At 47.0% G+C, this 24,824-nt stretch overlaps 11 protein-coding genes across 11 annotated transcripts, besides 10 other annotated features; 7 read left to right on the top strand and 4 right to left on the bottom strand.

The window, feature by feature from the left end:
• Positions 1–19,624: part of a sequence feature (sequence corresponds to BAC RPCI93-45E22) that runs on past the window's edge.
• Positions 108–1,934, top strand: Tb927.5.4070 (hypothetical protein, conserved; the record flags this gene model as incomplete). The annotated part of the gene is made up of 1 exon (XM_839984.1): positions 108–1,934. The coding sequence occupies one exon, from the start codon at positions 108–110 to the stop codon at positions 1,932–1,934; it is 1,827 nt and encodes a 608-aa protein (XP_845077.1).
• Positions 2,182–2,207: a microsatellite.
• Positions 2,288–4,441, top strand: Tb927.5.4060 (hypothetical protein, conserved; the record flags this gene model as incomplete). Its single annotated transcript, XM_839983.1, has 1 exon — positions 2,288–4,441. The coding sequence occupies one exon, from the start codon at positions 2,288–2,290 to the stop codon at positions 4,439–4,441; it is 2,154 nt and encodes a 717-aa protein (XP_845076.1).
• Tb927.5.4050 (hypothetical protein, conserved) lies at positions 5,045–5,356 on the top strand (the record flags this gene model as incomplete). The annotated part of the gene is made up of 1 exon (XM_839982.1): positions 5,045–5,356. The coding sequence occupies one exon, from the start codon at positions 5,045–5,047 to the stop codon at positions 5,354–5,356; it is 312 nt and encodes a 103-aa protein (XP_845075.1).
• Positions 5,630–8,083, top strand: Tb927.5.4040 (hypothetical protein, conserved; the record flags this gene model as incomplete). The annotated part of the gene is made up of 1 exon (XM_839981.1): positions 5,630–8,083. The coding sequence occupies one exon, from the start codon at positions 5,630–5,632 to the stop codon at positions 8,081–8,083; it is 2,454 nt and encodes an 817-aa protein (XP_845074.1).
• On the top strand, positions 8,603–8,881 carry Tb927.5.4030 (U6 snRNA-associated Sm-like protein LSm7p; the record flags this gene model as incomplete). Its single annotated transcript, XM_839980.1, has 1 exon — positions 8,603–8,881. The coding sequence occupies one exon, from the start codon at positions 8,603–8,605 to the stop codon at positions 8,879–8,881; it is 279 nt and encodes a 92-aa protein (XP_845073.1).
• On the top strand, positions 9,199–10,017 carry Tb927.5.4020 (hypothetical protein; the record flags this gene model as incomplete). The annotated part of the gene is made up of 1 exon (XM_839979.1): positions 9,199–10,017. The coding sequence occupies one exon, from the start codon at positions 9,199–9,201 to the stop codon at positions 10,015–10,017; it is 819 nt and encodes a 272-aa protein (XP_845072.1).
• Positions 10,396–10,417: a sequence feature (AT_rich).
• Positions 10,752–10,788: a microsatellite.
• Positions 10,990–11,018: a sequence feature (AT_rich).
• Positions 11,257–11,279: a microsatellite.
• Positions 11,987–12,901, top strand: Tb927.5.4010 (hypothetical protein; the record flags this gene model as incomplete). Its single annotated transcript, XM_839978.1, has 1 exon — positions 11,987–12,901. One exon carries the CDS (start codon positions 11,987–11,989, stop codon positions 12,899–12,901), a length of 915 nt encoding a protein of 304 aa, XP_845071.1.
• Positions 13,227–13,700, bottom strand: Tb927.5.4000 (hypothetical protein; the record flags this gene model as incomplete). The annotated part of the gene is made up of 1 exon (XM_839977.1): positions 13,227–13,700. One exon carries the CDS (start codon positions 13,698–13,700, stop codon positions 13,227–13,229), a length of 474 nt encoding a protein of 157 aa, XP_845070.1.
• Positions 14,308–15,741, bottom strand: Tb927.5.3990 (variant surface glycoprotein (VSG, atypical), putative; the record flags this gene model as incomplete). The annotated part of the gene is made up of 1 exon (XM_839976.1): positions 14,308–15,741. One exon carries the CDS (start codon positions 15,739–15,741, stop codon positions 14,308–14,310), a length of 1,434 nt encoding a protein of 477 aa, XP_845069.1.
• Positions 18,619–18,673: a mobile genetic element.
• Positions 18,619–21,717: a mobile genetic element.
• Positions 18,826–18,850: a sequence feature (AT_rich).
• Positions 19,625–24,824: part of a sequence feature (sequence corresponds to BAC RPCI93-6E7) that runs on past the window's edge.
• Positions 22,084–23,208, bottom strand: Tb927.5.3980 (hypothetical protein, conserved; the record flags this gene model as incomplete). The annotated part of the gene is made up of 1 exon (XM_839975.1): positions 22,084–23,208. One exon carries the CDS (start codon positions 23,206–23,208, stop codon positions 22,084–22,086), a length of 1,125 nt encoding a protein of 374 aa, XP_845068.1.
• On the bottom strand, positions 23,751–24,533 carry Tb927.5.3970 (adenylate kinase, putative; the record flags this gene model as incomplete). Its single annotated transcript, XM_839974.1, has 1 exon — positions 23,751–24,533. One exon carries the CDS (start codon positions 24,531–24,533, stop codon positions 23,751–23,753), a length of 783 nt encoding a protein of 260 aa, XP_845067.1.

The following is a 24,824-nucleotide window of genomic DNA, read 5'->3' as shown; positions in this document are numbered from 1 at the left end:
GTCACCTGCTTTATTTTCACACTGTTTGTATCATGGTCATTACCCTTCTTGGCCCGATATCAAAAGTGAAGTTTGTAGTAAAGTCAATGCGCAAACTGTAGAGGCAGATGCTCTGGTGTAGGGCAACGTTCACGGAGCACTTTGATAGTGAGAAGTGCCGCCTCTTTCCAACGCAGCAACAACTTTTTGATTTCATTGACTCGAGGAATAATGGTGAGGACAAGCTCGACATCGAGGGAGGCCAGCGATGGCTGCCCTTCAGCGTGGAGTTTCCATCAGAAGAGGAGGCCGTCCACATTCTCGCCTCGCGCAGTATTCGTTCCGCACCTTCCAGTTCGGCGAGTGCTGCGGGGCGGTTGTTTCGCAAGCGTTCCAGTGATGGGGATGTAAAGATGGAGTACTCCAACGCAGGACGACCCAAACTTGCACTTCGTGAAGATTATTCAATACTTTACGGTGAAACGCCGCTCTCGGGCCAGTCGCGGATGTTTCTGGCTGCCACTGTTGAAGGGTTAGCGCAAATAGTTGAAGACATCGAGCCGCTACAACAGCACCTCTATGAAGTAATACGAGAAAAAGCGGCATGCCACATGTATTTGGATGTTGAGCGGGAGAGGGATTACTCAGCTTGGCGCCCCGTTGTGCATGTTGTAGACAGTGACAGCGACAGCTCGTGCGGCGATAACGATTCGAACAAATGCGTGGCCGACGTATATGAATGTGAAAGTACAACATACGCTTCAGCGCTGGAAACAGCTCTCTGGAGGCCCCCTCGCTGCTGCCCGTGGAATTGTAGGATTCGAGCTGACAACAGTAAGACCACCACACTATTGCTGAGGGAACTTTATACGTTTCTTCGTGAGGTATATCCTGAGCTACTGTCGGGTCTCAAGCAGGATCATCTGCAGCTTAAAAGGGACGTTTCCGGGTGCCCCACTACCCCTAGTGAACACGATACATTCTTTGAAGAGTGGCCGCTTGGTTTGGGCGTAAGCGTATTAGTTATGCGATCGGTTCAGCAACACCAATACGATGGCAAAGGTAGTGCAAAGTTCTCACAGCACTATGTTGTGAAGTTTGATGGACACTGGTTTGGGAGCAACGGAGATGTTGGACGACTTGTTTCGCAGTTCATCGACTACCTGTATGAGCGGGTGGAAAGTGATGTACAACTTCACACAGCTTTGTTTTACCATGACGTGCCGAAGCATTTCCCTGTGCTTCCCTCGGAGGACGCACCCAACCTGCCCTTTTTGCCCCTGAGGTGCGTTATTGATTCGGCTGTATACAGTCGGAACCGTACAATGCGGTGCCTTGGGAGCTGCAAGCTTCATAAGACAAGCATTCTCGCTTTGGAGAAGACAACAGAGCGGATGACGGATGCGGTTTCGCTATTCTTTGCATCGCTCATTACTTTGCCACATGGGACCCAACGAGTTGTTACTGTACCTGACGTGTCACCGCCACGTAGTGTCAGTGGTACACCAAATGCTTCTACTAAGGGAGGCAATTTGTTGAGTAAGCAACTGCCTCTTGAAGAGGCCGAGAGGTACAGTGCACTCGCCAAATACATTGGCGAACAGTGGAGTTCTGCGGGTGGCGTTGAGTGCGGTGTGAGCTCCATTCGCCGCTGTGGCGACCGTTACCTACTATTCATGTTGAAGGGGTCCCGCTACTGCGGCAACATTGGGCGCCAGCACCGATCCAACAACGTTTACATAAGTGTTGATCTTCATTGCGGGATGTGGGTTCAGAAATGTTTCGACCCTGAGTGCGCAGGATACAGAGGACCACCGCAACCTCTACCGCCACTAGTTGGAAACCAGTGCTGCGGGGCGCCAAACGTGGTTGAAGGGACTGGTGGAAACCGGGCTGTTTCCCTCGCATCACACGCCTCTATGAGGACTCCTTTCCGTCCGTCGCAGGACGCTTAGAATGAAGAGCGAGTCGAAATAAATTTTCCTGATAGGGTGGGAATCCCGCGTCAGTCACCTGGGGGAATGATGTATTGATGTTTTCTCTTGTTTTGTTACTGATTAGGAGCCACAAGCTATGTGCTGCAGTCCCCACTCCAGTCTGTAATCACTACAACTTTTACTGCATTTGAGTAATACAAAAGGTGTAACCTCCAGCTCACACATTATCTCTTCGGTCAAAGCACTTTGCTTGGGCATTATTATAATATATATATATATGTATATGTATATTTTACCACCACCTCTCTTACATTTGCAGACATTAACTTCAAGGTGGAAAGGAACGCTTCCTGTTTTAGTTCAGAATATTGATGTTACAAGGTGTTGATCACTTTCTTGCAGTAGCAGTGCTGCTGTTGTTGTTCTCACAGATTCCTGCCGCCGTCGCAACGCAGAGCTTCTCTAGAGATGTTCCGCAACAGCCATACGACATGGCGTACCGTGCTTACTTCAGAAATTATGATACTGCGGGTCACTGCATCCTCAGGGATGTCATAACACCAACTGAAGCGTCGAGAGGTGGTATAATGGGGGAGTATTGGGGTTGTGCAGGTGGAGGTGGGAGAGAGGGTGCCCATTCACTACTCCTTCTTAAAGCAGATGAACTGGAACAGTTGAAATTGGCTGAGTGTAGGCCCACCATGCTCGTTTCGCTGCTCGGTGCAATGAAGCCCCCACTTGAATCTGGAGTAAAAGGTTTCGGTATCGTGGCTCTGGGAGAGGGAAAGGTTAGGAGTGAATGTGACATAAAGTGTCTCCTCGATGCCGCCAAACAATACAACACATTGCAGCTCACCGAAAGGAATCGCTTACTGAACATCACTGCGGTACTCTACTCCGATGATACTCAACAATGTTCATCCTCGTGTAATACTTCCTGCGGAAGCGGGGATCCACTGTTGATACCACACGTTGTGAGGAGTTCCTACGACTTTGAAGTGCTCTATATCGCCAGCAATTCCCCATCTGTGGAGAGAAGGAGCGCTTCCGACAGGGGCGAGTGGGCAGCCCTTGTGGAGGCCGCCACGTTTAACCGCCAGCGGTGGGTGAAGACACCGCATCCATACAACGTTGTAGAAACACGGAGTGGAGGGGAGTTGGCTCCACACATGACGTCCATTTCAGCCTTAACTGATTGTTTGAATGGCGCCTCGTTGCCGAGGTGCAGTCCATTAGGTGGTTGGACTGTGTGGGCAAGTAATGCAGACACAAAATGGGAGTGGAGCGGCGGCAACACAAGGAAGCCATCGTTTGTGAAGAAAACGCGGAAGGGCGCTATTGCTATCATGGTGGCGTCAACAGCGGTGTCGCTCGTGCATGGCACGACGCCTGGTGCTGACTGCCCTGCCAGCGGTATTGTCGCAGCGTTGGCAGTAATGGACGTGCTGAAGCGGGTTTTGGACGGCATCAAAGCCCCTTCGCGTGATGTGTATGCATTTTTCTTCCCTGGTGAACACGTTGGGAGCATTGGCAGCTCACGTTTCGTATCCGACGCTATGCAGCTGGCATGCGCGTATAAGGGCCTGAAGTCATGTTCAGTAGCATACGGAGGTAACCTGAACTTCACAACCGTAGACTTTGACTCTGTGGACACGTTTGTTTCATTCGACCAAGTGGCAACAGACGGGTCCCCACTGTTTTACCATGTAGACAGCAGAGCGTCTGCTGCATCACGTAGTCAAGTCACTGCACAAGCGGAGGCAGAAGCGGCGCTCGAAAAGGCTTCTGTTTCCCGCGCAGCAACCCGCCAATTGCCGTACTCACCCATCACGACAGTTCTCGACCTTCTGGGTAAATCAACGATAGTGAAAAAAACTTTCTTAACGCTGACACGCTACAACACAACGTATGCAAATCCTAACGTTTTTACGGTAAGAGACTCCATGTCCCACAACGACAGTGTCTCTCTTAGCGCTGAGTCCATTGCAGAGGCGGCTGATGCATTACTTCGCGTCGTTCTACCGGGTGTCGCGGTTGGGGTTGACCGCACCCTTGTGCACCAGTTGTGGGAATGCTTTACTGTAAACACGAAGTGCAGTTTCCTGGAGCGGCGTGCCGTGGAATCCGGATCCCCGGTGGGCATCCCCGATTACAGCGTCGGTGTGTTGGGCAACAGTGTCACAACTAACCCTACTGCCGTGGAGGAGGCAATTCAGGCAAGTTTGAAGCATATTGGATGGGAACAACCGATGCTTTCCGCTGCTGTGCCTCGGGGGCTGAAGTTTCGAGATGAAGAGAAGGAACCTTTATGGAAATTGGATGAGGATTGGCTTAATCAAACTGTGTATAGGAGTGCGCGTTATGCTCTGCACGTGGTAAGCGGGCCACAAATGAGTTTTGGTGCGCGGGGCGCGATGATTGGGCCCTATTGGGAATCCGTTGTTTTCTTTGCTGCAAGCGTTTTAACGTGTGTGTTGGGTTATTTATACTTGAATAGGTGTTTGAGGAAAACACCTGCAGTATAGGGAGGAGGTCTCGCATGTTTTGTAAGTTTTCATCACCGCAAGCCGGTGGTTTCCTGTTACCGTAGCATATTTCACATCTTCAGAGTTTGGTGTGAAGTTTCACTTGGCAGCGTTGACTTTGCGTTGTGATTGATCACGCGAAGGTGGCGCATGACCAAGTATGTACAATCATGCGGATGCGTGAACGTTTAGATGAATATTTACTCGGTTGACTCACTTCACTTGTTGTTTAGCTGCATGACGGGAATACACATGCGTATGTGTGTGGCGTTTGATTGTGCATCATTGACCCCTTCCCTCCCCGGTTGGACGGCAGATCATTTTCGGTTTCACGGCGCAAAGCCAGTTGTCACTTGCGGTATTCGTGCGGGGAGAGAAAGAGAAAAAGTTGCGTAGGTGAATCCGTTCGGTATAGAACTTTCGATCGCCTAAATGTAGCGTGCGGAAGCGTGCTAGCAAATAACAACAGCAGCAACCAAAACATTTTACTTATCGTGCTGGACAATTGGTTCACCCTCGCGCCATCAATTTTTTTTCTTTTCGACTTCTTCATTTGTTTTTCTTCTTCCTCGGTTTGCGTATTGATGAGAAGCGGTATAACGTATGAAAGCAACAACTAAATCAGGAGATAGCATCTTACTGAATGTGTCGCCCGACACGGGCTTTGGTTTCGCACCCGGTGACATTGTCTACTTTTCGAAGAGCCGACACAACGGTAAAGTAGCGCTGGTTCGGGGCGTATTCGAGGGAATGCTGTGGTTTTCCGTGTTTCCCACCGTCCATGAGGCCTCTGCTCCTGAAGCACTTGAGGCTGCAGTCGATACCGCGACGTGCCGATCGAAGGAGGAACTCATTCGACAATTCGGGTGGGTGCTGGAAGATGCTTCAAACCCAACCGCGCGTGGGGGTTCGTGACATATATCACAAATTACTTTTCAAAGCGGTTGGGATACAGTCACTGGAAAACTGGGTTCGTTGCATGTTTCAATCTGTTGTTGCTGCTCAATGGTGCAGGTGAGTTCACACAGTGCTCAAGTTAAACTTTTCCCCCAACTTTTTTGTTGCCACATCACACTAGCAGATTTTGACCTCTCCCTCCTTTTTTCTGTGTTGCGAGAAGAAATATAGTTATTGTCTGCGGAGGCGAAGGGGGTGTGAACTCCTGCGGGCGCAGCGGCAGGATACCGAATGGTTAGACGTAGTCATGTGGTTGCGTACTATTGGTCGCGGTACCGAATGCCCACGCAAATGCCAAAGTTTGACGGTCCGGCCCCCGTTGCTGCACCACAAAGCATGAACAGCACCAAAACTAACGAGTTTATCGATCCTATTGACGACAAATTTCCCATGAGTATTCGCGGCCCACTTGTGCGCCCGGATGTGCCTGAGGACCAATACGTTGACAGTTGGTATATCTGTACTTCCATGACGCATCATATGGGAGATTATCGGCCGTGGAGCGCAAGCGCGCCACCGAATGCATTTCGCTTCCGTCCGTTCAACGAATTCGACGCGAAGGGCCGGGAGTATGTACAATACATGCGGGAGTTCGCCAGATTTGACCCACGCAAGTCCCGTGGGAATGGACAGAAAGGTTTTCCCTTCCGTGACGCCTACTTGACGAAGATGAACGAAGCGAATCAAAAAACGCCACCACCCACACTGGAGACCATAATGGATCGCGCTGTGCGTGAGCATCACCAGCACGCTCGCATTCTCAGTCCTTTGGAAGTGCAACGTGACGTCGGGCGGCTCGAGCCTATACCGTCTTATGCCGGAAAAATTAACGCTGATCGAAGTGTGTTCCCCTTCCAGTGGAAAACAGAGGATTGGTACGAATATGAAGTGGCCAAAGTGCGAAATAGGCGCTTTGTGTTTGAGAACACCGAGGAGGATGGTATTCGTGGTTCCGAGGTAACCTACAAAATTGTTCTGGAAGGATTTTGGGATCACCACGTGATGAAGCTGGCTGAGGATGTTTGCATGTTCTTGAAGGATGTGGGTCGCCAAATAGTGGAGGAGAAGTTGGTGGCGGTACGTCGGTTGCTGCAGGGAGGTGCGGTGGATCCGGAGTTGCTCGCTGCATTCAACTGTGCCCGCGCCGGTCCGTTTGGGGGGTATGATGAATACGATAAGGAGGAGGTCGCAAATTTCCTGCGCTCTGACCTGCGGCGCCTAGAAGAGCAATGTCTAAGTGTCATCAACCGTTGTAATGTACCGGTACCAGGTGCGACAAACATATACGATCCGCACACATCATGGCCACACGTTGAGAAACTGGAGCCGTGGGTGCGTATGGCCGAGTTTTGGACATCTTCTTCTGACACCTCATTTACAGAACTTGAGATGTCGACAGCCCACTACGAGTTTCGCAAGTTCTTTAGGGTAATAATATGCAAGTTGCCCTTTCAAAGCACGGAATTTGAGAAGCGCATGTACGATATACGCCACTGGTTGCATCGTCAGACGTCCTGCGAGTTTCACACCATTTATCGACGTAACGTGATACACGATTCTGCGGTTTTCCCTACAGAACACGACCCGGCGACACCAACGACGCACGAACATCACCGTATGTTTTCCTTTGCTTTAGACTGGCAGTCGGCACCAGTAAACCGACTGAGCACTGACACTGTCCGTGAAGGTGAAAACTGGGATGCCGTGGCGCAGCGCTTGGGTTGCAGTGTCGGTGAATTGAAGGATGCGAACGCGGAGCGTGAGACAATCGAGGCAGGAGTTGTGATTAATGTCCCCGTGACTGCCACACGGAGACTTACAAGCTTTGGGGCGACTCCACTTGTACTTCCGCTAAAAACAACATCAGCGAAGGATGGGGAGCGTATTCGGACATGGGAGGAGGCGGCAGCAATTCTTGATTGCACAGTAGAGGAGCTGCAACAGTGTAACGGTCATGCCGCTCTGACATACCAGAAGAAAGAGAGCGAAGCGGGCGAGTTTGATTCTTCAGTAACGGAACTGGTTGCCCCACTTTCCTGCTGGACGTCAACGAGCGAGTCTGAGTTCAGCCCGGTTGAGCGTGTGCATGCTAATGATACGCTTGTGGCCATAGCGAAGCGTCTTCAGTGTAGCGAAGAAGCGTTGCGGGCCGTCAATGATGGCATTACTGACGTTTCTGGTCTCGATTTTGTCCGTGTGCCTCCGGAGGCGAGGAGGCCGCGACGGTTGGTGGAACCACAACTACGACCACAAGCTGCCACGGATGCGCTGCTTGCCCGCACCATCGCGGAGGAGGAGACATTCAAACTGAAGAGTATTCCTCATTTGCCGCAAAATGCCGAGCGGTTCCCACATGAGTACCATACACCAACCAGCCGTTTTCCACCAACGCCGAGCGAGACACCCGCCACGCAGGACTGGATGGCGTACACCGCCAAATATTTGGATAAACAGTTTACAATCTCTGCGGAGCCAGCACCAGTGTACAATGTGAACAAGCTTTGGCCCATGCAACAGATTCCAGGAAAAGTGGACCAAACCCCATTTGAAGAGGATCAAACGTGGTTGCTGCACAGCATACCAGTACAGCAACTGGAGATGCATCACCACGAGAAGGATTTGCAGGATTTGCCATTCATAAACCATGAGCAATTCCCGCGCTCGCTTGAGTGGAACGCACCATAAAGTGTATAGCACTCGAAAGGGTGGAGGGGGGGAAGGTGGAAATGGACGATGCGAAATGGTAGCCACGTGAGTGGGGTCGAAGCAGGGGAGGCGAGAAGAAACTGAATTTTGGATATAAGCAAAAAAGGGAGTTGAGGTTAGCCAATGTTGCGGAGTGAGCGACTATCGGATGCGTGCGCGTTACCTTGTGGGTCTACGAACGTACTTGTGTATGTTTCTGTGTGTCCATACGATTCTTCGTGTCCTTTTGAAGACCCAGGTACACAATCAGCAATACCTTTAGGTTTGCGACAACTCAAACGCAGCATTGAACTCAATGTTGTGGGAGGAATGGTAACAACACTATCGAAAGGGAAACCGGTGAGACAACAGGCATGGAGGCAGTGGTGAAGGTGTGAAATGTGTTGGTATTTGCTGCATCACTATGTTTGTTTTTTTCCTTGCATCCTTTCCTCCTATTTTTAACCTCTGCCTTACCATTGCTGAGGCAACCTAGTTTATACGTGTTTCGGTGGTGCAATGTCGGCACAGCAGGCACACATCCTTAAGAAAAAGGAGAGCATACTTTCACTAGAGCCGCATCTGGATCGTCGTGTTGTTGTTTCATTGGAGGACCGCGAAGTGCATGGCGTGCTGAAGGGATTCGACAATAACATTAACCTTGTCCTTGCAAACGCGGAGATATGGAACAAAGATGTGCGCGAGCGTCAAATCGGTGCCTGCGTTGTCCGTGGAGGTCTCCTCGTTAGTGTGTCATCAGGTGACACAGCAATCCTTCAACAGAACCCATTCCAGTAATAATCGCGACCCCAGTGGTAGTCGACCTGCGCTAAACTGTGCGATGAAACCGCGTGCACGCAACCCTCATACGTTTAACAGTTTCGGCTGCCTCAACAGAAGAAACTGTGGTGACACCACACGCCTTGAAGAAAGTGGACCCGTCCACACCCAACTAACTCGTGTGATTTCCTTTCCACTGCCCTGCTCTATCCCGCTGTGATTTCATACTCTCTTCATGTACTTCCACCTTCTCTTTCTTCATGTGCTCATTTCTGTGATAAAGAAAAAACGTCACCACCAACTACACGCGAAAACAACCAGTAACCCATTCCAAGATGATGATTTCCCGCGCTTTGTTTGTGCTCGGCCTCAGTCTTCACTTCATATTCGCACCGACCGCCTACGCGAACGATAATCTTGAAGCCGAATTGGAACAGACGAAAGCACTATGTGAGGTGGCGAAACAACTGCGTAAACTTCCGCTACTGACGGAAGAGCGGAGGTTCGAGGCTGTAGGCGCATTGGAGGAAAGCAAAAAAGCAGCGAAGGAAGGCAAAAAGGCCGCGAAGCGTGCGGAGGCGGGTGCCGTTGGCGGCACATCGGAACAGCAGCAGGCTGCAAAGAGAGCTCGGGAGGCCGCCACGGTGGCGTATGAGGCATCTGTACGTGCCGAAGCAGCAGCGATGGAAGTAAAACGCTTCGCCCGGGCGCTTGACAGCTTTGAGAGTGAATATGAAAGTGTCTTCAGTGGTTTGCTGAGGGGCGCCGCGGAGCACGGAGGGAATGAAACAATTAAGCAGTTGGCTAAAGAATGTGCCACCGCTGTTGCTGACGACGTCACGCCAGAAGCGCTTACGAGAGCGGCTCACAACCTGAGAGGGCTGTACATGCAAGATTTCGCTGAGGAATACCTCCAGGAGGCGAATGAAGCGGCTAATAAACTGGAGGAGCTTCAGAAAGCTACCGCTGAGACTGTTAGGGCTGCCGATGCAGCTGATGATGCCAAGAGTGAGGCACAAGAAGAGGCAGCTCAGTTCCCTGAAATCGATGATGACGACTCCGATGAAGATAAGGAAGATGAAGCGAGTGGGGCTGTGGGTACTTCAATGAAATTCCTTCTCGTAATGCTTGCCGCCACGGCCCTCTCTTTCTAAGAAAAAAATATTATGGGGGGGGGGCTCGCAGCTAATGATGATCCTGCTGCTGCTCATGTGACCAGCGTGGGCGTGTCGCCACAAATGGGAATATTTCCCTGCCATTTGACCATCGTCATTACCATTCACCCTTTTCCTTGTTTTACTCCAAAATTGATCATATTTCGGCGGCGCACACGCTTTCCCCCGCCCTTTTCCCCATTATTTCCTTTTTAGTGCACTGTTGTATTTTACAGTTTATTTACGCGTGCAGAGGCAGTTACTGCGCCATCGAGAAAGGGATTTACTCTTCACGACTGCCGCCACCATTTTTGTTTTTGTGCGTTGTCCCCCTCTTTATTTTTTTCTTGTTTTCCCACTATTTTTTTTTTGGTTTCCATATATATATATATATATTAAAGTGTTATCGTAATTTTACAGCATTTATCGACTTCTCTGCAACCTCTTCTTAGTTTCTATGTTCCCATTCTTGGGAACACTGAGGCACACAAGAAATATAACTAGCACAACTTTTTTTTTTCTTGGTGATCATATCTATTTCCTTTTTTTCTCATTGTGATTTTTTAATTTCTTGTTGTTACGTGTTCTTAACGTTGTTGTTAATAAGTTTTACCTATATGTTTATCTACCCCTCATTAACATATTTTATGTGCGTACGGAACGCCTCATATTTTTTTCCCCTGTTCTCCTCTTTCCAGCTTGTTGTTCCCAAGAACAACACCATTGACGCGTCATATTAATATTAATATTAATATTATTATTATTATTATTTTCAAACATGCCACCACTCAGTGCTTTTTTTGCCAGCTGCTTCCTTTTTTTTTTTCTTCACACTTTGAATTGTCCCTTGTCCTCCCTTTTTCCCTTTTTCCCTTTTCCTTAAATTTACAAAAGTGTAGGGCACGCCGCCAGATTGTAGCGACTTTTTGTTAACACGGAGATGCGGATGGAGACATGAAAGACATTTGCCACATTATTTAATTAGTTTTTTTTTAATTTTTGGTTTAAGTTCATTTCATGCGGAAGAAGGGACTCGTGGCATCACGTAACGGTATCATTATTTAAAATTAACTCACTGTAACGTCTCAGCAGCATTAATGTTATAAAAAAAAACTATGTTATTATAAAGGTTGCCCACCATGCCATGAGGATTGCGCATGCATCGCTTTCGGTGTTGTTTACACGGCGCTGTGAATTTCTCGTAAAAAAAAAATAGGCGGTGTGAACAATCAATCTCTGTTCATTTATTTATTTATTTATTTTTGGTTCATCCGATGTGTAATGAATCGACTTTTTGCCATTAGTTGTTTAGTTGAGCATATTCCTCTGAAGAAATTCAGTTTCTGCTGTCAACCCACTTCATCGCAATGCGTTGTAGTTTATTTCATGACACATTTGTAATATCACATCATAACAGCTAAGACGTCAGCAGCAATTGTAAATCATATTTCATTTCCTTTCCCATATTCCACTCTGATGCTCTAATTTGAGTTCATTTATTTTAATAAGATGCGGGGTCAAAACGTAGAAGCGTAAACAGAAGGAAGAATAGTCCCGTGCAAATGTCACTAAACCGAGTTTGGAGCGTCACACTTCCATGCGCTTTTAATAATCCCTCCTTCCTAACAAGATGTAAATGTATGAATGCATTGATGGATTTTTTACGGTAATGCTGAGATTCATGCACGTCATAATTTATCAACCTCATGAAAAGAAGGTGTTGGAACACTGTTTTCGAGGAAATGAGAAAAAATCATTTGACTTTCATCGCTGGAACGGAAGTTTTGTGGGCGTGGTGTATATTCATATGTCTTTTGTGTGCAGTACTCTCGCCGGGCGATTGCGGCAGTTGACGCTTTTCTTCTATTTTTAACATGTCTAAACTAAATAAATTAATATATGTTTCACATTTGCATGCACCTGCACACACTTGCGGAGTTAGATAATATATTGCAAGTGGAATAATATAATGAGGATATTTGTCGTGTTTTTAGTCTTGGCGGGTGCATTCGCTATTCAAGCTAAGACATGGAACGCGAAATTTCCTGGAAAAGGCCGCCCTCCCGCACAAACGGAGGAGGAACACCAAAAAGAACACTGCGAATTCCTTGAAGAAGTAATGGAGAACTATGTGGATGGTTCCGATGATCCCGATGGTTTTTGTGATCGGATGCCCGGCCCTGACGTCAGCAACTTTACGTGTAAGTGCAGGATTGATGGGCAAGAGAAGGAAGTGTTGCCACTGTGCAGATATCTCAAAAATTGCACAATATCCGTTAATCAGACCAATTATACCTGCGATGTGGAAGACAGTGACCGAGTGAAGTGCGTCCAACAAATTCGAACTCAGCCACCTCAAGTTGGAAAAGCTGAGGGAGAGGCATCGCCAACTCAAAACAATGAAGAAATTAAAGCAGCGCCTGAAGAAAAACCGAAAACTGATAGAGAAGAAGAGTCGGTCGTTCATGGAAATGATAACGTCACCGATCAGAAGAAAGGTGATGATAGAAGTAATGAAAATGCGGAAGCAATCCCGAGAAATGAAGACAATAAAAAGGTTGCTGATAATGGAGGGAATGGAGTTAATGACAAACACAATGAAACCACCACTGAAGGCGATGACACCCGAAACAAACTTCAATTACCACATCGAAATCAATCGTTACCGCAGGCCCAAGAAAAAAAAAATAATACAAACCACTCGACATCACAGAATGATAAACAAAATGAAACGACGGAACCACCTCCTGAAAACTCCGCCACCCCTGAGGCGCATGGAGTTGATCGCCCTACACAAGATGGCGGTATTAAATCGCCGTTGCCCCTCCTCATCATCAAAATATATTTTACCGCGGTTTCTTTTTTGCTCCTCAGTATATTCTGAATTCTTGATTGTGTTTTCCCATTGTTTCTTTTCCTTTTTTCCTTTTGTTTTGTTTATCTTTTTATCCACTTGGTGTAAAAAGTAAGTGCAATGCACTGCGCAAAAACGTGTCATACGGATATGGTTTCATACGCATGAACCAAAAATAAATAAATGTAATATAAACCCCTCGTGTGTTGTGTTTCCTTCGTCTTGTTTGTTCCTTTTTGAGGGAGAGGGGGGGGGGGAAGTGCAGGGAAATGCACTGGTGATAAAATTGGTTATATTTCTTTTCTGTAATGTGTGATTGTATTCCGCGATGCGTTATTGAGGCAATCCCGCGTGTTTAGTCATTGTTTATGCTTTCACACTCCCTGAACGTTTTCCTTTTGTTAAAATGAGTCATAAGGTAGGAAAGGGATGAAGCAATGTTTTTTTGTTTTTTGCTGATAAGAATTGCGGGACGTTTGGAGGGGGGTGCGGTGTTGGGTGGAAGAATGAGCTTCAAAAAAACAAACAACAAAACAGCACTTATGAATGTGATTGTGGAAATATATGAAAAGGTGGCGGACAAAAACGTCCGAAGTTTCGGAGATGGAATTACCAATAGCGAGGAGCTGCCAACCCATTTTGCATACCCTTTGGAGGAATTAACCTTAATATTGAATGAATTATCCACAGGAGCTGCGCCTGTAGAAAATGATGTATACGGGAAGAGTTTAGATAAACTCAAAGGAAGGTGAGGAAATGTCCGCTGAGGTTGTGTCACCACTGCGCTGAGAAGGCCATCATGCTGAAAAGACCGAGGGAAAAAGGTCATTATTTTCCTCGATGCTTTGCAGGTTAGCAACGGCGTTTTTTTTTTGTGTGCTGTTGTTGTTGACGCCCCACGCGTGGTTATTTTCGTAACCCAATCCTGGCGGAGTTAGCTGCGGGTCCTCGGTTCCCTTCCCCGTCGTTCCTACATATTGGGCTCTGAAACCGCGTCGAGATGGTGATTTATTCTGAGGTTTTTTTTAAAAATATCCTCAACAGTGTTTGGGCATTCCCTAAAGTCCCTGCCTCGAATTTTCGCATTTGTCCTTCATCGCATTTCTTCACGCTTAAAAACACTTTCGTTTCGATCAGGTACGGTTCGTCTACACCAGTCTATACAAGTTCGTACGGTTCGTTGGGCCAAAAAAAACTTTGGCGGGGAGGATGTCTTCTTAAATTCCCGGCATTTCTTGCCTTTGCGACATTTTTTTTTCTCGTTTTGCCTTCATAACAATCTCTTTGATTCTTGTGTATTAAAACAAAGGGGTACAATGAAGCAGAAGAATGTCTTTTTAAGACAAGCAACCGACACAGGCTGCCGAAGTGTTGTTATTCAAAACAGGTGCTTAAGATTTTCTACCAAAGTTTATGTAAGATGTTCACTGAAAAAACTAAAATAAGGAAAGAAGTAAGACTGGAAAAAGAGGGGAGTAACACACTCTGGAGTAATCTGATGTTTCGTCCGAATTTTTGCAGACATTTCCGTCCCATTTGCACTCATCTTTGCAATCGTTTTCCGTTTTCCCACGACACTTCCTTGCTGCTGCCGGAGAGTTGGGTGCGGCATCCGTTGCCTCGTTTTCTGCTTTAGCGTTCTTGTATCGCTTGCATAGAAACTGGCACTCTCCGTACTCACCTTGCTTTGTGTTTGTATTAGTTTTTAATGCCGACAATTTTGCCATGTCCCGTGGATAATTCTCCGCTTCTGTCTTCGTTTTACGTAATTGATCGAGGCGGCGTTCCTTTACTTCTTCCATTTGCCGAGTAGTGAGTTGAAACAAGTCAATTTGCTTTGTGCAGCCCGATTCTCTAGCAGAAACATTAGTCCTTATAAGCGTTTCGATAAATTCAATCTTTGCACATGGTTCCCCAATTCCAAATATCTCCTTGATTTTCTCAATTATCGTTTTATCGTCTTTCTCTTCTTCCCACCCCTGGTGCGTTTTGATTGCATCTTTCATCATCGCGTCCGGCTCTTCCCTTTTCAAAAAAGCGTTTAGTGCGTCGATGCTGTCAAGGCCGTTCGGCAGCTGTTTCTCGAGGACTTTTTTAATTTCTTTGAATTGTTCTGCCGCCTCTTTGATGAATTCGACGTTCCTTCCGTTTGTAGACCATCCGTCTTCTTTCCATCCATACATTTTGTGTACGGTCAAAAGCCCGCCTGCCCACTTTATTCTGTCAGGGGCGTCGTCCACCGTCGCATAGCCACTCAAATCGCTCTTTGTTAGTGGGCACTGCTTGCTTTCTCCCTTTTGGTTTCCTCTTGTCAACAATGTCGTTTTCAATAAGACTTCCAAATCAAGGAAATTCTGAGCCGCGTTTCCCACTACGTTATGCTCACATCCATTCGCCGCTGCCTGGTCCCACCTTCTCATGCCGGAATCCGCAATTACGCACGCGTTTGTTCGCGGTGTCTTCCCCACCGACTGCGTGAATACGGCAACAAACTCATCCAACCTCCCTGCTGCGTATGCCGCGAACGCCGCGGCGTTCGGTCCCCTTTCCATAAGAGCCTTCATTAGCACTTCTAAACTTGCAATCTGGCTTTGGGTGTAGAGTTTCAAAATGCTTACGCTATCTTCGTCTTCACAGCACAGAAGGTTAATTAACTCCAGTCTTCGCAGCAACCTCTCAAAGGTCGAAATCAAGGCCTCGATATGTTTCCATCTCTGAGTTATGGCAAAGGGTGTGCCTTTCAATGTTTTTGAAAGCTCACACACTTCTCTGATTGCTGTTTCCTTGATCGCTTCTGTGTCCGCTGAAGAGAGGTGCCAGCAGGAGCAAACACACAATATTAGTAAAAAAGCAGCTTTGCCCTGTGCCATGTTTCACACCTTCGCCTTTACGACCTTTTTGAAGACTCTCTAAAACCATACCGGAAAAAAAGAGAGGAAAATGATGGGTTAGACTAACAGGATACATGCCCCTCCTTCTTCCAGTGTGTGCTCTAGTTGTGGCGCCTCGCCATGTATTTATTTTGCACTTGCTTGCACTTAATTTATGTTCTCAGATGAAACAGAGGCCTTCTTCTTTATCTTCTCGGGAGGATTTACCTCCCCTGAAGCACCGCTCAAGTATTTGCTGCGCTGCGCGGTGCCAGGAAAAAGGAAAAAAATGTGCCTTGCACACGTGCACAAACGAATTTAAAAAATTGGAGAATTAAAGGCCAAATAGACCCTTCGTCCCCATTCGCTGTTTGTCAACTCAGCGAATGCCCGTGCCCTTACAGCCTGTAACTAAAACTCCTTTTCGTTTTCGGGCGCGGCCATTCGTACAAACGTGAGTCCTGAAAAAAAGCAAATTCCGATCTAAGGGGTTGAAAGGACATTCTGATAAATTTTTCATTCTCATGCTTTGTTGATTATACCCTTTGAAATTTAGACGATCCTTTTGTTTCCACCCACATTCCTTTTCAGCAATAAATCATCTCCCCTAAAGCAACTATCTCACATCGGCGCCGGGGCCATTTTCGCCGGCGCGAACCGGCAGCTAAAACCCTGTAGGTTTTTTAAAAAATGGTGACAGCGTCGGCGGTGCAGCTGTCGAAATAGTTAACGCCCCGTGAGCACGCAGGGCTCCCCCTCCCGAAAAAAACGCCGAGATGCGACGTGGCCCTTTCATTCCTCCCGACGTCGGTCTTTGCTTATCGCTCTTCGTCGAGCATGATGGGAACATCCAGACTAGTATCGAGACGAACGGTCCCGTGTGACAAACTGAAGTGAGGGCTGGGGACGTTTTGTTGAGAAGTTCGTAATATTGTCAACAATGTGGCAACGAATGCGTATGTGCTCCTGGCCACGAAGGGTGACTCGCTACAGACCTTGCTTAGGCGTTTTTCATCAGCCTAATTTCATAGCATCGCAGCTGTTACAAGAGACCTATCGGACATGTCAATTGGGCTCCCACACCACTCGTTGGACAAACCGGCACCGCACAGGGAAGAACGCAGCTGAAATAACCGAACGGTTTGTTCCTTATCCAATGTGCGGGAACGAGCGGAAGAAACATTGGCAGACAAGGGGCCCAAATTTTCAACGCGCGAAAGGAAAAGTCCCTGGATGAGGTCCGTTTTAAGCGATTACCGCAGACACGCTGCGGCCACTGGATGAGGAAACAAGGAGCGACACCTGGTTCATGGGGGTCAATTTGGAGGAGATTAGGCGCAGCGAAAAGTGGTTCAGATATGCTCAAACGGGGGGAGGCGGGAGACGGAAGCGACGGCTGTGGTGGGGCTCGCGCTAACATTAGCCCAGCGGTCGCGTCGCAGCTTCGATGGGAACACTAAGGAACAAAAAAAAAACGAAAGATCTCACACACGATCAGTTGTTGAAACGCGGCTTCCATCAATGGTTGGTAGCAAGGAAGGATTACGAGACGACCGCAAAACCCCGGGTGAGGGAAGGATTAAATGCCCAACGTTGTGGAGGTAATTCCCAGCGCGAGGTTTGAGTTCTCGCATCGATTTCAATGTTCCAAGGAGATGTCGGGGAGCAGTTAAAAGTGATGCTGCAGGCAGCGGAAATAGGTCGGCTGCGTTAGGAAGAAAAGCGCAACAGAACATAAATATGATGATGAGGAAAACGCAGCAGTTAACCCGGAAGAGGATGAAGAGACAAAGGAAAATCCGCTACCGACTGCTAGGGGCAACGTTACGGAACACGCAAACTTTGGAAAATTATAGGAAACTAAGACCACACAAATGTTGCACGAGGAAGCTCGATCCCGAAGCCAGCTGGCCGCAGCGGTAACTTCCTCATGGAAGTGAGGTTAAGTGGAAGACGTGCGCATACATCCACAAACTCTCACACTGCACCAAAACCAGTAAACAAAACAACTTGGGTTAAGAGGGGATAACGCACACAAGCGGCCACCGCTAGACTTTTGGTACTTTGTAGATCAACCTGCTTAAATATAGAAGCCCGAAGAAACTGGGAGAAGCATGAAGGCGTCACCGGACGCCTCCCTCCCCCCCCCCAGATAAAGAACATGCTTTCACTATCTCTCTTTCTTTTTCTGAATGTTGCAGAAAAGATGTGGTTACACTAAACCACGTTTGCACCGCCACGATCAGAGCTGCGAAAAATGCGGCAGCCGCTACAGGAATACGTCACTTGTTGGTTAAATGAGTCTCGTCACCTTCTCTACCGGAGGCTAATGTGCTTGTGTGAATTGGTGGAGTATTCCTACCAAGTGAAGAGTTGTTGCCACTGCACAAAAAGGAACAGGGCACTAAAAACAAACAAATAAGCTCTATGTCGCCTTCTACCCTTGTTCCCAAATATAATGCACCGGTTTTCCAAAGTGCAGCGTCATCACTGACGCCACTCGGTGGTGTTCAATTTTTTTTTTCCCATTGCGAAGAAGGTTGTCTGCGTTTAACCTTGTTTCAAAACCTCTTTTGCCTCGTTCAGTGGTTAAAGACGGCCTAAATGACGCTGCAGACGCACATCCCGCCCTGAAAAAAAAAGAAAAATAATAATAGGAAAAGAGCATGAAGAGGAGATGACAATCGACAAAACCGGTCAATGGCTTCTAGTATCAAATAGAAGGAATGGTCTAGCCTGATTTCCCTCTAACAGAGTTAATAGAAAGAATAACAAGGAAGAGAAAAAAAAATGTTTCCTCTCAAACAATGTGCTTTGATTAGATGTGAGTCATATCTGAAAAAAAAAAAGAGAAAACGATATAATCATTTAACCACCACTATGATTTACGATGTGGAAGTGTCTGAAAGCGCACTTCACTCACTTCCCGTGCTCCACTTTGCTTGACCTTTGGGCACCCGCGAGGTTATCCTCCTGAGGTCACGTAACTCTGTGAAAAATTAATCTTTCCATTTTGCAACACACTCCATCTATGGCTAAAGCCTCATGAACCATGGCATTGGAATGTGTGTTGCAATTCCCACCATATTTTTAATAATAATAATATTATGCATCACCGCCGTGTCGTTCACGCATACATGTGCGAGACTCTTCCATCTCTTTCAGAAGGCAAATATTCACAACTGGACCGCAGTTTCACAAGCACCACTTTCAGTTAAGAACTTCTTTTCCGAATTGAGGAATTGTAAAACCGTCCCCATCATCTTTGCGTGGAAGAATCCGTTACCATCATGGTCACAGTTGCTACAACTCGCGGCGAATTCATTGGTGTTTTCTTTATCAAAATGCACATCCATTTTTTTTTTAGCTGTAGCGCATATGTGTATGTGTATGTGTCTGTGTGTGGTGGCACGGTTAAATTATTGGGTCGCATCAGGACCATATTGCATAATGACAAATATCATGCTACCATTTAAAAAAATAAGTAGCAGTAGTATTAAGAAAGCTATTGTTTTCTCACTGCTGTCACGTACATCATGCGTGATACAACAGTTTCCATTTATTCTATGGTAGTTTTTTTCACATAGCAAGGGATACTCGGAATTGTTGTATCACTTTCGTTGTCCCAGCCATACTGTCTGGTTTTCATGTTTAAACTAAAACTCCAATAAAATCGCATTGTTGTGTCATCTTTTGTGAGTCACCAATGATAGTGTGCCCCACATTCCTCCATGCTCGTAACTATTTTGTTTCCACGACATTTAACCACGTCATGCGCCTCACACTAATACATATGTTGCATATCCATGTTTGAGTCCTCAATCTTTCAGGGGTCGCCTGCTGCAGCTTCACGACATCGGCGCCTTCTAAAAAGAGCTTTGTAATGGTGTGTAAAATTCCAGGGCTCTCTTTATTAACTGATGGGGAGTCGATTCAAATTCACTAATTCCTCATTTTTGCTAACGTATCGGAACCCTGCCCGAATATCCTCAGGTAACTTCACTTGGGAGAGGAATGACTTTAGATCAAACAATGCCACAGACTGGTCATGGAGAGTATTTAAATACTGGGAAAAGTGACCCAATGGGAGATATGCCTCATAATCATCCCTGCTCTTTTTAGCCTTTGGTCATGCAATAAACAAACGCCTTCTTCCAATTCTGTTTTTCTTCCATCACAAATAATGGCACACAACTCATCCTGTCGTGTCTCTCTGAAACTGGGCCAATGATACGCGGCTGCTTCATTATTTGGGCATACTTTTCTGCAATGTGCAATTTCAGACTCCTTGTTTGATACTTTCTCTCTTTCCACATCATCTGTGCTATTCATAATGCTCCAAACCTCATCAAATTGTTTACTCGCTGCTTGCATCATCCTCTGTCAAATCCACGGAAGGGAAATCATTCCCACATTCACATTGCTATTCTGTTGGCTTCTGAGGCCAACGCCAAGATGTATGGATCATTTCGCGTGGGAACTGGAATAACAATAGTTACTCCGTTGATAGATTTTGCTGCTGTTTTTCGGTGTAAAACCGTTAGCAGAGCCACTCTACCTCCTTGTGGAAAACCCCTCCCCATCCGTTGATCGGCTGTTGCGGAATGTTTTATTTTCATGTGCCATGCTGCTCTCGCCTTTTTTCGGGTTATTTCCTCCTGCACGGCTTATGTTTTTCCACTGCAAAATGGTCCACAAGGCATTTATTTTGTGAAACTTTAGCTACGCTATCATGAAGGGCGTTTGAGTTCATTGCTTCGGGGGTCTGTTGTATCTTTTTGGTCTCTTTTCTGATGCCGTCTTGTTTATCCTAAAGGTTGCACTGTAATGCCCCACTCGACCGCATGTGTAACATCGTTACTGGTTCAGTAGAATCGATTGTTTCTGTTTCTTTGCTTTTAGAGCGGATTGCAGGAATATGTAGTCCTTTTTGTGAGGGAATTCTATAGCATCGCGGATATCCTGCATTCTCACCCCAGGGTTGTCTTAAACAGTTTGAATCAAGCGCAACTGCGTATAAAAGTGTTTTCCCAATCGTTAATACCCCTCTGATATAATTCCATTCTGCGGTCCCATAAGCCATGACACAAAGATTTTCCGTGTTTCCCTGTACACTGGGTCCGGTGATACAGTCGCGGGGAACACATATTGGTAAGCCGTGATAAGTTGATTGGGACCCCTGCGCTTCGTGTAATCCACTGCGCCATCAAAGGAGCGCATCTTTTCCTCTCTTCTTATCCCAAACGGCGACGCCTTCTCTCGTAAGCCCTGGAAAGCACCTCTCATACTTACCACTCTGGGAAGAGGAGCAGTTGTTGTCGCCTGTTGTTCCGTGTGTCCCTCCAATACCCATTGGTCCATAAGTTTAAACTTTCCATCATCATTATTTCCGGGACGTTGCTGGCTCTTTTCTTCTTTAGCTTTTTTTCCCTTCTGGAGCCGTCATCTGTTTCTGCAACGCTTCAATCGTTTAGGCCTGCCGTTTTATTTTTTCTTGCATTTGCGTTAGTTGTTGCTGCATGCACCAAAGCAGCAGTTCGCTTGCATTCGGTTGCACCCGAAAATTTTCATCAGCCATTTGGGCACATGCACTTTCAAACTGATAATAAAGCGCTGATTCTGTGGCTCCCAATGTTGTCGCCCACTCCGTCTGTAGAGCTGCTCGCGCCTCTTCGCTTTCCATGGGGAAATCCGCATTCCTTGGAAATGTGAAGCTTACCATTGATTGTCTTCATGAAGCCATCTCCATTTTATGCTGTTGGTCAAAATAAACCATTAGATTCCCGTTTTCAATGGTCAGTTGACCATCCACGTGATAAATTAGTCTGGGGTTTCGAGCAGGTCAAAAATCAAATTGGAAAGGAGTTGGCCCCTTTTGTCGAACAAACTCCATAAAAGCTCTGACACTGGTCAACCACTCGACTTCCGTTAGCGGTGGACGTACGGAGTCAAGCATGTTTGGCACTTAAAAGTTACACCCTCTTGCAGACGACTGCTGAGTAATAGAAAAAAAGAGGGGTGAAGGTTACCAATCCGAGAAAAAACGTAAGCCCAAAGCATTCCCGACGCAAGTTTTCAAAAAAAAAAAAACAAAGATTTCTTCCCGCACCACTCCTGTACTTTTTTGCCGAAAGGATATGGGAATGTGAGCGAACGACCGAAAACAATTAAACACATTATTTCGCCATACCAACGACAACAACGACAACAAACCAAGTGTCAACAACCCCAAACCCTCCCAAAGCGCAAAAGTTCCTTTCAGTTCCATGTGTAGACTGCCCAGCCGCGCATATTGTGGCAAGGCGAAACGCAAAAAGAAGAAAAAATCGGCGGCATCTATCTCTACAAACGACCTGCCGCTCGCTTTACCAAATCCGCCGTGTTGTAAGAATGCCAAGGAAGCAACGTTCCGGTTCCCGGTTGATTGAGGTGCCATTTTTGATGATGTTTCACCATTTCATATTCCTCCACTGTGGCGGGGAAATCTCGTTCGGTCGGCGGTTTCAGATAATGAGAATAGCGGCGCCCCGCGGCGGGATGTGCGTATTTACTGCTGTCTTCATACCAGCGTGTCAACCAACCACGTTTGCTGGGGTTTGTCGCTAAACTCTCGAGGCCGCGGCGCTCCGGCAGTTCCTGGTCCATAAATATTGGATATTCCTCGGGATGCAGTTCCTGGTATAGACCTTCATGCGTCATATATACACACGTGAAGGAACCACCCGCTTCTTCAATAAGACGAATGCTCTCAGCCGATGCATTTTGTAATTCGATATGAATGGGGTAAGGTACACGGCGCACACCATTGCTTATAAGCACAAATCCAGGCCACACAATTTCGCGTTCCCCCACAACATTGGCCTGCCGCAGGTGGTACAGTGTTATCACTTCATTGGGGTTTATTCGACCTGTATCGATGGCCCAAAGAAGTTTGCTGAGCCTCAGTGGGGAAAACACCAACTTTCCTTCGTAACGATTGCGAGGGCCACCGGCTGAGACACGAGGGGCAAGCATGAAGCGGGGAGTCATTTTACGTTCCTGCCATTGCCCTCTTGCGAACACTCGGCGTCTGTCATTGTATCCCCTTGAATACTTCCAGCTCCCGCCTATTTTCATCCATCCCATTTTGATCATATTGTGGCCGCAGCGCATTCCCACATATTCGGGAGTTGGTGTTAAGTCTTTAATCGACTGTGTGATTTGTGGGTTGAGGTATTGATCCCAGTGATTCCATTTATGTTGGGTAGTGCGGCCATTTAGTCGCGACCCAACAACTGGAAGTGGGTGATCTTCATCGAACTCTTTTCTCCCAGTGAAGTCCTCCCAACTGTTACGCGTCTTCACAAGGAGATTGTTGCTGTTAATGAGCGGAAATATTGTCTTAGCAGGGCACATATGCATCGGTATCGCCTCCCGCCGCGGATGGAAAAGGCGGTAACGCCGAAGTGGCGGACTCACAGAGAGCATTTCGTATCTACCAACAACGCGGAAATCGTTTAAGTTACTACAGCTTGGAACCCGAGCTGGCGCGTACTCACCACAACGGGAGGCTAATGCTTACTTCTTTCAGTGTCTTTCTTTATTATTCCTCTTTGTTTTGAAGTCTTCAAAACAGCTTGGCCACACTGAAACAAGTAGTGAGCCCTAAGAAGAAGGAAAAGAAAAAGAAATTAGTCTTCGCCACCATTTAAGGATTGTAATTATTTTTAAAAGGGGGGAAGAAAGAAAAAGTAGAGCATCCACAACCAAATACCTAAGCTAGGAAGGGAGATGGTAGAGAAACAATATATCCAACCGACATGCGCGGCCAAATCCACCGCAGGCGGTTGCATGTCTCTGGCGGGACTTGCAGGCGCCGCAAACATCCATTGTTTCCTCCTTTCATTTCCATCCTTCTACAATACATATGTTCCCTTTTCTTTGTGCATTCGAGAGTATTCCCACCAAGAGCCCAAAGAACGTTGCGCGGTTCTTTAATTCACCATTATTTCTTGCCTCACGCGCCAACATTACACTGAAACAAACCTCGAGTCCACCTGCTCGCATACCTCAGCGAATACAGTGTCAAATGGTCGGTCACCATCGATGCGAACGTACATTGGTTCATAACAACCAACGAGTTCACCCCGCCTAGCATCGAAGTATTTCCACCTGCTCGCCACAGCAGCCCTCGATTCGTCATCGGGAGACATGAGCTCCAAATGCATGCCGCTTGGTGCCGGCAAATACTCGATATGATAAATATTCCGCGTTATGGGTTCGTACCGCCGGCCTGCGCAGCGTTTTACCGACACCTCGTTCCCAACATCGAGCATAATGAAAAGAAGAGGTGAAAGTCCCGCTGTCTGAAGACGCAGTGCCTGTGAGCGCGTTTGCGGGAATCCGTCAAGCACCCACCCCCTTTTGACAACATCATCCTCGCGAAGCCGTCTAATGACAAGTTCTGAGGAAATATGTGAGGGCACCTGCTCGCCATCTCGCATGCAGCGCTCTATGATTTCTCCCTCGGGTGTGCGTCTCTTTACTTCGTTGAGGAAAATATCCTGTGCGCGAACATGTACCGCATCATACCTCTTTGCGATGCGACGGGCCTGCGTCTGTTTGCCACTGCCCGGAGGGCCCACAATTATGAGATGCAATGTGGTTTTACGTTCCAGCGCTTTAAGAAGGAACTCTAAGGGGTTTTCGGGAAGGTTCCGCAGCACATCGTGAAAGAGTTCCTCCAGCAGGTAAGTGACACGCTTCTCCTCAAGGTATTTCACCGCATCCGCTGAAAGTTGGCCGGTGGACATATGCTGCCCTCTCTAGAAAAGAAAAAAAATAAATGTTTCCGCCTGGTTTATTTCCTGTTTTGTTTTTCTATATATTTTTTCTTCAGTTTCTTGCCGAGCTATAAAATTTCCTTGTGTACTTGCTCCTCTTGTACAAACTGCACGAACGAACACATATTGAAAGGCCATGACATGAGGGGAAAAGGAGAGAATGGAGCAAAAGGAGAAAAGAAGGGGTGAGGGGATCATGTATTAATAGCCGAGTGCGATGTCTCATGTACAATCCTTTTCTGTATGCATACAACCATCCTC

The sequence above is a fragment of the Trypanosoma brucei genome, chromosome 5, assembly GCF_000002445.2.
Source record: "Trypanosoma brucei brucei TREU927 chromosome 5, complete sequence".
In the NCBI taxonomy this organism is placed as follows: domain Eukaryota; phylum Euglenozoa; class Kinetoplastea; order Trypanosomatida; family Trypanosomatidae; genus Trypanosoma; species Trypanosoma brucei.
The sequence above is the reverse complement of the archived record's forward strand: the minus strand, read 5'-3'. Positions and strand labels throughout refer to the sequence as shown.